The sequence below is a fragment of the Triticum dicoccoides genome, chromosome 4A (assembly GCF_002162155.2).
Source record: "Triticum dicoccoides isolate Atlit2015 ecotype Zavitan chromosome 4A, WEW_v2.0, whole genome shotgun sequence".
Lineage (NCBI taxonomy): Eukaryota > Viridiplantae > Streptophyta > Magnoliopsida > Poales > Poaceae > Triticum > Triticum dicoccoides.
In genome coordinates this window covers 547,771,740-547,783,905 of record NC_041386.1, presented here as the reverse complement: position 1 = coordinate 547,783,905, position 12,166 = coordinate 547,771,740, and the positions used below count along the sequence as shown (strand labels likewise).

Here is a 12,166-nt window from a genome sequence, read left to right as displayed (position 1 = left end):
GGGGAGATGACCACCACCACCGTGATCTGAAGCCAAACCTAAGGTTGAGCGGCTGCAGCATGGCCGCCGCCGCCACTTGCCGCTCGGAGATCCGATCTGCCGGCCTCCACCGTGCCACGTGAGACACGTGAACGAGGCAGAGCTCCACCACCGCACTCAGCCACTGCCACCGGAAGGGGAGCGGTAACCTCCGGCGCGCGCCGCCTGCCGGCCAGATCCGGCCGCCACCTCGAGGCACGCCCATCCCACCATGCAGCCTTTCACGCCGCAACGCTCCCATGCAACAGCTGCTCTGGCGTGATGCCCTCCCCGGCCGCCTCGCAGGTGGTGGCGCGAGAGAGGGTCGCACTATGGTGATCACTAATCAATAAGTCGCACTATGAACCATCCTCTTACGGGTACCACTATGGTGATCACACGAATCAATAAGAATATCAATTGTTGGCTTGCTCAGTAAATAGACAAGAAACAAATCTCAAAATAATTAGTCTCTTGTATTTCTAGTTAACTTGTATTTGCACTCTTCATTGTGTTATTCACCACACAAAAATGTCAATCTACAAGGGCATCTTAATTTCCTTTCCCTCAAAAATCATGAGAATGGAAACTGACCCTGCTGTATATGATGAATCTAAATCCCTAAGGATTGCACCAAGTCACTAACTTGAATCGCAGTCATTTGCCACCTCCAAGCAGCATCAAAACTTTGCCGTAGATCGAATTTCCTTGCCTTGCCTGCCAGCTCCGCCCCTTGTTTCTTAACCTTCGTCCCCTTTAGGCACTTGAGGAAGCCTAGGTAAGCCTCCAAGTCGTGCACGCAAGCAGGGTCCCTTGCCTTGAAGAAGTCTAGGGCAAGCTCGACGCCGATATGCGTGTAGCATGCACAGCTCCATGGAAGCTCCAACCTGCCTCCCAAAACTCTAGATTTCTCGTTCAAGAAGATGCCGGGCAGCTTTGTGATTGGATCGTTCACGTTCACCATTCTCAGGACCTTCACGCCCAGCTCGTCGCACCGGTTCTTGAACCCCATGTTCCCGACCCTTGGGCCGGCGAAGGAGTAGACGGTGATGGGCACATGGTTGCCCCTTCCGTCGCGATTCAGGCCGAGCTCGGCGAGGTCGTAGCCAAGGAGGAGGGCCAGGGAGCTGCCCATGCTGTGTCCGGCCAGCGTGATGCTCACGTCCTCGTGCTTATATTGTTTAACGAGCCGTGTCACCTCGGAGAGGAGCTGGTTCCGGCAGCTGCCGCAGGTAAACCTGCCGGCGCCGTCTTCCGATGTGTACAGGGACAGGAATCCGGACTCGACCTTCACATCTGACCGAGGATCTGCTGGGTCGAACCGCGCCGGCGCAAGCGAGCTCATCATGTTGGCCACCCACTCCGACCCTGTCACCGTACCCCGGAAGGACACGACAATGTCCCGACGGCCGAGCCGGCGCGCGGTGTCGTCCGATGCCACCGCCACGTACCCAACCCACCGGCTCGGGCAAGCCGCCCCTGCCACGCCAGGGAGCGAGACGTCCGGCGCGGCGTAAATGTACCTCGTGACGGCGTACCCGGCGCCGGCCATGCCTACCTCCTGGAGCATCCGTGCCTTGCCGTACTTACAGTTGAGGTACCGCTTGGAGCCGGCGTCTAGGTCGAACGCCTTGTAGGTCGCCGCCACGAGCTCGCCGTAGCGGACGATCTCGGCGCGGAGGAGCGGGTGCAGCGGTTCCACCAGGCCGGCCCAGTCGCCTTCGCCCTGGATCTCCCGCCACATGCTCGCCAGCGTCGTCTTGTCACCATTTCTCCTCGCCGGCGCGAAGACCGGAGCCACCGGGGCCGCATGCCTGGTGTTCACCGCGATGGTCGACGGCGCCGAGAGCCGCGTCGTCTGGGGGGCGAATGTCGAGGGCGGTGCGGCAACCGCGGCAACGGCCCCGGCGGTGGACGTCGTGGAGGCGTGGCCACGCTGCTGGCGCTGCGGGTTAGCAATTCCAGATGGGCAAGCGTTAGAAACCGGGAGGCGTATCGCCATTGCTGATCGATCGACCAGCTGGGGTGTGCTCGTGCTTGCACGCCTCGACGTGCTGATCGATGAGAGAGACCGATCGATGGGTGAGAGAGATCAGCAGCGAGACGATCGAAGGTGGAGTTTTCTGTGTTTGGGATCGGGGCACGAGCTTATATATAGGGCGTGGGAAAAATGACGCGGCGGGGCGCGCGCAACGTTTTCTCGCGAGACGTGTTGGCTGATTGGAAAGGGACGGCGAGGGGCAGTTGAGGCGCACATCTTGCACGTTGAGCGCGGGGTTTTGACTGGATCGAGTGGGCGTTGAAGTGATGGTTCAGTTTCCTTTTCGCTCCTTCTTTGCTCGCCCTATTGTGTTTGAGTCCTTGTTCTTCATAGTATTTGTAACACGGTGCTTAGCTATGCTCTCCGACCTTAATCATTTGAAGGACGAAGTAGCCTTTTGCCAGGATTTTTTTTAACACAGTGCAGACATGCATATGCACATAACCCACCCCTATGAACGCATGCACGCACACCTCTATCCCTATGAGCACCTTCAAGAGACCGAGCCGGCACATCCTCTTGAGATTGACGAGGTCACCACAAGCACCTCGATAGTCGACGGGAACGTCTCCTCCTACTGAACGAACATCGCATAAAAGGCTAAAATAAATTCAAAAAATGCAAGCACCAATGTCAAGTCTAGGTCTTAAACCGTGTGGGCTGGCTCCACCACTTTGTGAATAAGTTGGTACTAGCAAATTAGTAGGCCAAGTTGGTAACCCAAATGTCAAATACGCTAAAATTAGTTGGTCAAACGGGATTACATGTAATGCCAACTAGAACCAAAAACCTATTGTCCAACCAACAACACTAGCTTGTTAGAGTGTACTCTTCTAGTCTTCTTCTCCCTTGCAAAACAAAAAGAGTGTACTCTCTCTGCTCCGCTATACAAGACCTCTCATATTTTGGGTCAAACTTTGGGCACTAGTTTAACTAAGAAGATATGTGTTATATACCCTGCAAAATATACTATTGGATTTGCATTCAAAGATGTTCCCAACAATATACCTATTACATGACATAACTTATTTCATGGTTCAATCACCGTTCAAAGTTTGATCCAAAATACGAGAGGGCCCTAACAGAGGTAGTAAGTGCCACCTAGCCCTTTATATTTCATTATCTTCCCAAAGGCCCCTCAATAGAAATCCTTGCATACATAGCCATCATTTTCTTATATCCACACTCTAGTTGGACTTTCTTTGCACTTCTTCTCATCTATGGTAGCATGCTGACCCTTTCGCTCACAATTATTCATGGGTCTACTGCTAGAATTTGGATTTATTTATTGATGCAAATTGGATTCGGATATAGAAGGGCAAATTCTTTTATTTTTTCTACCTAAAATATAATGTTGTTCCTAATTGACCAGCCTAGCAGAGCTTTGCGGCTAGCTAGTAGTGTCATGTAGAAAACAAAAACAAAAAATCAACAATTAAAGCATTACCTACTCATGTGTCCTATTTTTATGGAATCAATTAAATAACATTTGAATGCGACAATAAAAATTCTAGTTGTCTTGCTTATTAATTGTATGTTTCTAATCAAATATTTTAACAATTTTGACTCCACATTGGCCTACATGCATTCACTTCTAGATGCATCACAACTTGATTCACCCATGTCTCCTTCTATAGTGTCCATCTCCACACCTTTATTGTCAAGAGGTGGTGGACTACTAAGTTAGAGGTTCACCTAGCAAATGGACAAGTTTAGTAGAGGCCTCGGTTGTAGTGGGCAAATAGACGTAGTGGCCTAGAAATGTCTGGCAAGGTGGATCATTATGTCGTGTGTTTGGAGGAGGTGTGTGCCAAGACCTTAAGGTGATGGAATGACAACGAGAGAAAAGTACATTGTACCAGGAAAACGACACGAGGGGCGCCTTGACCGACAAAAGAGGTGTATGTGTGCAAAGGAGTGGTAATGCAGGGAACATCTTAAGGGCCTCTTTGATTCGCAGGATTGCAAAAATACAGGAATAGGAAAAATGTAGGATTGAAATGACATGCCCATTGGATTCCTATAGGATTTGAGTTTGTTTGATTGTATCACAGGAAAAATAAAGGATTTCTTTCAAGAGATTGGAGTGGATGCTACAATTCCTATAAAATGTAGTTCAAATGAATCCATAGGAAAAAATCGTATGGGATTCAATCCTGCGAATCAAACGATCAACGCAGGAAAAATTCTGAAGGATTCTTATCCTTCAAAAATCCTATGAAAATCCTTTGAATCAGAGAGGCCCTAATTGTGCGAAAATAAACCTCGAGGAAAGAGTTGCAATACAAAAGAACCATAACGTTAAGTGAGTGGCCACAATTTCAAGAATATTGTCCAAAATAATGTTAGGACCACTTTGGCCCTACTCATCCGAACAAGCATTACATATGCAGTATAATATCAGTTTCCTGATAACGTTTGTCGTGAAACCGAGTAACACTAAGGGTTTGCAAAGACCATGGCGGCAATTTAGTACCAAAGCCTCTGACGAAGCTGAATTAAAGATTGCAGTCCACTATGAGTCTGTGACCACACCAGCTATGGCTTTTGTGGCAAAAGTTGCTGAAGAGAAAAAGGAGGTCGTAATGAAGATTTTACGATACGTTAGGTGTGCTTATGCGAAACTTCCGAGTGGTCGGTTGGGGGCTCTCCATGTCTCCATGTGGCATATGTGTGTACGTATGTACGTGTGGTTTTCGGCCGGCTGATCATACAGTGGGCCCGGGACGGGAAGCTGCACTCGTCATCATCATTTAATTGGAGTAGTTGAGATCCGCTCGTGCTGCAGGCTGCAGCCGCGCTGCTACTCGTTGCGCGCCACGCAATGCCGTACGGGCGCGCGCCGAAATCTTGCCAACCACCTGTGAAAATGCCTCCGTTGGCTTTTCTCTGTATACCATTCATGGTCATGCATTTGACCGGCTAATTAATTTTGTTCAACTTAGCATTAATCGGCTGTACAGTAATAAGCGACTTACTTCCTCCTTCTCAAAATGGCATCAACACTCTTGACTAGAAGCTAACGCGCGCTTCGCCTCGCTGTTCTTCACTTGCATGGGCGCACCCCCTACAAAAATGCAAAGTAGTGTATATGGTATACTTAACATAAGTCTAAAAATAACCTAATGTTATTTTAGACTGTTTGTTGGATTTATGATAGTTTCTAAGCTAAATTATATTACTTTAGTGTGATTCACTCAACAGTTGTACCAATGTATTGATGTTTGACACCCTCGTTACTTGGTTCCTAGGCCCGTCAATAATCAGGCACGGGGTTAAGTCTTTTTTTTCTCTAGCATATTATTGCAGTCGGTTGTCTTGTTTTTGCTTTGATCTATGTTGGCTTAGATTTTAGTTATGTTTTGGTGGGGGTTTTTCAGTTCTATATCGTGTTGGGTTGTTGTTGAAGACGATATTTGATAAGAGAGGAGAGTGAAATTGTTTGGTGTACGGTTGTGGTGTTTTTACACATTTTTGCCTCAGTGTCAGCCTATGGTGGTTGTGTGAGCCTCTTGAAAGTTATTGTTCCACACTGAAACCATGTAACAGTTGCTATAACTCTCACATGGGACGACTGTTGAAGCTCTCGCTCGTTCAACTCGGTTCTTTGCTCCGCTCCCTAGCTTAGCATTTTCCTATGCTTGCTCCACCGCTAGCTTAGACAAAAAATTCAGCTATCGTATTTTTTATTTGCAAAAGGTCGTTAAACAAAAAGATATTCATGGATTTTGAAAAATTAGTCACAACAATAACAAAGCCTTTTGTCCCAAACAAGTTGGCGTAGGCAAGAGCTTAAAACCATAAGATTTCACAACCAACTCATGATTCTGACACATGAATAGCAAGCTTCCACGCATTCCTATTCATGGCTAATTCTTTGGTGATACTTCAATCTTTCAGATCTCTCTTTACAAACTCTTTTCATATCAAGTTCAGTCTACCTCGACCCCTCTTGACATTATCAACACGGTATAGCCCTCCACTATGCACTGCAGTTTCTGGAGGCCTGCGTTGAATATGCCCAAACCATCTCAAATGATGTTGGACAAGCTTCTCTTCAATCGGTGCTACCCCAACTCTACCCCTTATATCATCATTCTGGACCCGGTCCTTCCTTATGTGGGCACACATCCATCTCAATATGCGCATCTCCGCTTCACCTAACTGTTGAACATGTCGGCTTATAGTCAGCCAACACTCAGCGATGTACAACATTGCGTGTCGAATTGTCATCCTATAGAAACTACCTTTTAGCTTTTGTGGCACTTTCTTGTCACAGAGAACTCCAGAAACTTCGCACCACTTCATCCACCCGGCATTGGTTCGATGGTTCACATATGAAGGAAATATGCCCTAGAGGCAATAATAAAGTTATTATTTATTTCCTCATATCATGATAAATGTTTATTATTCATGCTAGAATTCTATTAACCGGAAACATAATACATGTGTGAATACATAGACAAACAGATTGTCACTAGTATGCCTCTACTTGACTAGCTCGTTGAATCAATGATGGTTATGTTTCCTAACCATAGACATGAGTTGTCATTTGATTAACGGGATCACATCATTAGAGAATGATGTGATTAACTTGACCCATTTTTTTTAGCTTAGCACTTGATCGTTTTAGTTTACTGCTATTTCTTTCTTCATGACTTATACATGTTCCCATGACTATGAGATTATGCAACTCCCGATTATCGGAGGAACACTTTGTGTGCTACCAAACGTCACAACATAACTGGGTGATTATAAAGGTGCTCTACAAGTGCCTCCGATGGTACTTGTTGAGTTGGCATAGATCAAGAATAGGATTCTTCACACCGATTGTCGGAGAGGTATCTCTGGGCCCTCTCGGTAATGCACATCACTATAAGCCTTGCAAGCAATGCAACTGATGAGCTAGTTGCGGGATGATGCATTGCAGAACGAGTAAAGAGACTTCCCAGTAATGAGATTGAGCTAGATATTGAGATACCGACGATCGAATCTCGGGCAAGTAACATACCGATGACAAAGGGAACAATGTATGTTGTTATGCGGTTTGACCGATAAAGATCTTTGTAGAATATGTAGGAACCAATATGAGCATCCAGGTTCCGGTATTGGTTATTGACCGGAGACGTGTCTCGGTCATGTCTACATAGTTCTCGAACCCGTAGGGTCTGCACGTTTAAAGTTCTGTGACGATCGGTATTAGGAGTTTATATGTTTTGATGTACCGAAGGTAGTTCGGAGTCCCATATATGATTACGGACATGACGAGGAGTCTCGAAATGGTCGAGACATAAAGATTGATATATTGGAAGCCTACATTTGGACATCGGAAGAGTTTCGGGTGAAATCGGGATTTTACCGAGTGCCAGAGGGGTTACCGGAACCTCCCGGGGGTTAATGGGCCTTGTTGGGCCCTAATGGAGAGAGAGAGGGGCCGGCCAGGGCAGCCGCGCGCCCCCTCCCCCTCTGGTCCGAATTGGACTAGGAAGGGGGGTGGCGCCCCCCTTTCCTTCTCCTTCTCTCCCTTCCTTTCCCCCTCCAAGTAGGAGTAGGAAAGAGGGGAGTCCTACTCCTACTAGGAGGAGTACTCCTCCTCCTGGCGCACCCTACAGGGCCGGCCGGCCTCCCCCTTGCTCCTTTATATACGGGGGCAGGGGCACCCTAGGACACACAAGTTGATCATTGATCTCTCCCAGCCGTGTGTGGTGCCCCCCTCCACCATAATCCACGTCAGTCATACTGTAGCGGTGCTTAGGCGAAGCCCTGCGACGGTAGCTTCATCAACATTGTCACCACGCCGTCGTGTTAACGAAACTCTCCTTCGAGCTCTACTGGATCGTGAGTTCGCGTGACGTCACCGAGCTGAACGTGTGCTGAACGCGGAGGTGATGTATGTTCGGTACTGAGGATCGGTCGATCGTGAAGACGTACGACTACATCAACCGTGTTGTCATAACGCTTCTGCTTAACGGTCTATGAGGGTACCTGGACGACACTCTCCCCGCTCGTTTCTACGCATCACCATGATCTTGCGTGTGCATAGGAAAATTTTGAAATTACTACGTTCCCCAATAGTGGCATCCGAGCCAGGTTTATGCGTAGATGTTATATGCACGAGTAGAACACAAGTGAGTTGTTGGCGATACAAGTCATACTGCTTACCAACATGTCATACTTTGGTTCAGCGGTATTGTTAGATGAAGCGGCCCGGACCGACATTACGTGTACGCTTACGCGAGACTGGTTCTACCGACGTGCTTTGCATACAGGTGGCTGGCGGGTGTCAGTTTCTCCAACTTTAGTTGAACCGAGTGTGGCTACGCCCGGTCCTTGTGAAGATTAAAACAGCACTAACTCGACGAACTATCATTGTGGTTTTGATGCATAGGTAAGAACGGTTCTTGCTCAGCCCGTAGCAGCCACGTAAAACTTGCAACAACAAAGTAGAGGACGTCTCACTTATTTTTGCAGGGCATGTTGTGATGTGATATGGTCAAGACATGATGCTATATTTATTGTATGAGATGATCATGTTTTGTAACGGAGTTATCGGCAACTGGCAGGAGCCATATGGTTGTCGCTTTATTGTATGCAATGCAATCGCCTTGTAATTGCTTTACTTTATCACTAAGCGGTAGCGATAGTCGTAGAAGCAATAGATGGCGAGACGACAATGATGCTATGATGGAGATCAAGATGTCACGCCGGTGACGATTGTGATCATGACGGTGCTTTGGATATGGAGATCAAAGGCACAAGATGATGATGGCCATATCATATCACGTATATTGATTGCATGTGATGTTTATCCTTTATGCATCTTATTTTGCTTTGTTTGACGGTAGCATTGTAAGATGATCTCTCACTAAATTTCAAGGTAAAAGTGTTCTCCTTGAGTATGAACCGTTGCTAAAGTTTGTCGTGCCGAGACACCACGTGATGATCGGGTTTGATAAGCTCAACGTTCATCTACAACGGGTGTAAGACAGTTTTGCACACGCAGAATACTCGGGTTAAACTTGACGAGCCTAACATATGCAGATATGGCCTCGGAACACTGAGACCGAAAGGTCGAGCGTGAATCATATAGTAGATATGATCAACATAGAGATGTTCACCATTGAAAACTACTTCATCTCACGTGATGATCGGTTATGGTTTAGTTGATATGGATCACATGATCACTTAGATGATTAGAGGGATATCTATCTAAGTGGGAGTTCTTAAGTAATATGATTAATTAAACTTAAATTTATCATGAACTTAGTACCCGATAGTATTTTCTTTCTTGACTATGTTATTATAGATAGATGGCCCGTGTTGTTGTTTCGTTGAATTTGAATGCGTTCCTTGAGAAAGAAAAGTTGAAAGATGATGGTAGCAATTACACCGACTGGGTCCGTAACTTGAGGATTATCCTCATTGTTGGACAGAAGAATTACATCCTAGAAGCACCGCTAGGTGCCAAGCCTGCTGCAGATGCTGCTGATGACGTTAAGAACGTCTGGCAGAGTAAAGCTGATGACTACTCGATAGTTCAGTGTGCCATGCTTTACGGCTTAGAACCAGGACTTCAATGACGTTTTGAACGTCATGGAGCATATGAGATGTTTCAGGACTTGAAGTTAATATTTCAAGCAAATGCCCGGATTGAGAGATATGAAGTCTCCAATAAGTTCTACAGCTGCAAGATGGAGGAGAATAGTTCTGTCAGTGAACATATACTCAGAATGTCTGGGTACCATAACCACTTGACTCAACTGGGAGTTAATCTTCCTATTGATAGTGTCATTGACAGAGTTCTTCAATCACTGCCACCAAGCTACAAGAGCTTCGTGATGAACTATAATATGCAAGGGATGGATAAGACGATTCCCGAGCTCTTCGCAATGCTAAAAGCTGCAGAGGTAGAAATCAAGAAGGAGCATCAAGTGTTGATGGTCAACAAGACCACCAGTTTCAAGAAAAAGGGTAAAGGGAAGAAGAAAGGGAACTTCAAGAAGAACGGCAAACAAGTTGCTGCTCAGGAGAAGAAACCCAAGTCTGGACCTAAGCCTGAGACCGAGTGCTTCTACTGCAAAAAGACTGGTCACTGGAAGCGGAACTGCCCCAAGTATTTGGCGGATAAGAAGGATAGCAAGGTGAACAAAGGTATATGTGATGTACATGTTATTGATGTGTACCTTACTAGAGCTCGCAGTAGCACCTTGGTATTTGATACTGGTTCTGTTGCTAATATTTTCAACTCGAAACAGGGACTACGGATTAAGGAAGACTGGCTAAGGACGAGGTGACGATGCGCGTGGGAAATGGTTCCAAAGTCGATGTGATCGCCGTCGGCACGTACCTCTACATCTACCTTCGAGATTAGTTTTAGACATGAATAATTGTTATTTGGTGCCAGCGTTAAGCATGAACATTATATGTGGATCTTGTTTGATGCGAGACGGTTATTCATTTAAATCTGAGAATAATGGTTGTTCTATTTATATGAATAATATCTTTTATGGTCATGCACCCTTGAAGAGTGGTATATTTGTGTTAAATCACGATAGTAGTGATAACATATTCATAATGTTGAAGCCAAAAGATGCAGAGTTGATAATGATAGTGCAACTTATTTGTGGCACTGCCGTTTGGGTCATATTGGTGTAAAGCGCATGAAGAAACTCCATACTGATGGACTTCTGGAATCACTTGATTATGAATCACTTGGTACTTGTGAACCATGCCTCATGGGCAGGATGACTAAAACGCCGTTCTCCGGAACAATGGAGCAAGCAACAGATTTATTGGAAATCATACATACTGATGTATGTGGTCCAATGAATATTGAGGCTCGCGATGGGTATCGTTATTTTCTCACCTTCATAGATGATTTGAGCAGATATGGGTATATCTACTTAATGAAACATAAGTCTGAAACATTTGAAAAGTTTAAAGAATTTCAGAGTGAAGTGGAAAATCATCGTAACAAGAAAATAAAGTTTCTACAATCTGATCATGGAGGAGAGTATTTGAGTTACGAGTTTGGTCTACATTTGAAACAATGCGGAATAGTTTCACAAATCACGCCACTCGGAACACCACAGCGTAATGGTGTGTCCGAACGTCGTAATCGTAATTTACTAGATATGGTGTGATCTATAATGTCTCTTACTGATTTACCGCTATCATTTTGGGGTTATGATTTAGAGATGACCGCATTCAAGTTAAATAGGGCACCATCGAAATCCGTTGAGACGACGCCTTATGAACTGTGGTTTGGCAAGAAACCAAAGTTGTCGTTTCTTAAAGTTTGGGGTTGCGATGCTTATGTGAAAAAGCTTCAACTTGATAAGCTCGAACCCAAATCTGAGAAATGTGTCTTCATAGGATACCCAAAGGAGACTGTTGGGTACATCTTCTATCACAGATCCGAAGGCAAGACATTCATTGCTAAGAATGGATCCTTTCTAGAGAATGAGTTTCTCTCGAAAGATGTGAGTGGGAGGAAAGTAGAACTTGATGAGGTAACTATACCTGCTCCCTTATTGGAAAGTAGTTCATCACAGAAACCGGTTCCTGTGACACCTACACCAATTAGTGAGGAAGCTAATGATCATGATCATGAAACTTCAGATCAAGTTACTACCGAACCTCGTAGGTCAACCAGAGTAAGATCCGCACCAGAGTGGTACGGTAAATCCTGTTCTGAAAGTCATGTTACTTGACCATGATGAACCTAGGAACTATGAAGAAGAAATGGTGAGCCTAGATTTCGCAAAATGGCTTGAGGCCATGAAATCTGAGATAGGATCCATGTATGAGAACAAAGTATGGACTTTGGTTGACTTGCCCGATGATCGGCAAGCCATCAAGAATAAATGGATCTTCAAGAAGAGGACTGACGCTGACGGTACTATCTACAAAGCTCGACTTGTTGTGGAAGGTTTTCGACAAGTTCAAGGAGTTGACTACAATGGGACTTTCTCACCCGTAGTGATGCTTAAGTCTGTTCGAATCATGTTAGCGGTTGCTGCATTTTATGATTATGAAATTTGGCAAATGGATGTCAAAACTGCATTCCTGAATGGATTTCTGGAAGAAGAGTTGTATATGATGCAA

General features: G+C 45.7%; 1 protein-coding gene across 1 annotated transcript; it reads right to left on the bottom strand.

Annotated features, from left to right (window-relative positions):
• Window positions 1-548: 548 nt before the first annotated feature.
• On the bottom strand, window positions 549-2,020 carry LOC119283636 (phospholipase A1 EG1, chloroplastic/mitochondrial-like). Its single transcript, XM_037563099.1, has one exon. The coding sequence runs from the start codon at window positions 2,018-2,020 to the stop codon at window positions 632-634; it is 1,389 nt and encodes a 462-aa protein (XP_037418996.1). The 3' UTR covers window positions 549-631.
• Window positions 2,021-12,166: the final 10,146 nt, after the last annotated feature.

What these genes read in the sequence shown, in the direction of transcription:
- LOC119283636 (XM_037563099.1), bottom strand. Translation starts at nt 2,020, where the DNA reads ATGGCGATACGCCTCCCGGTTTCTAACGCTTGCCCATCTGGAATTGCT.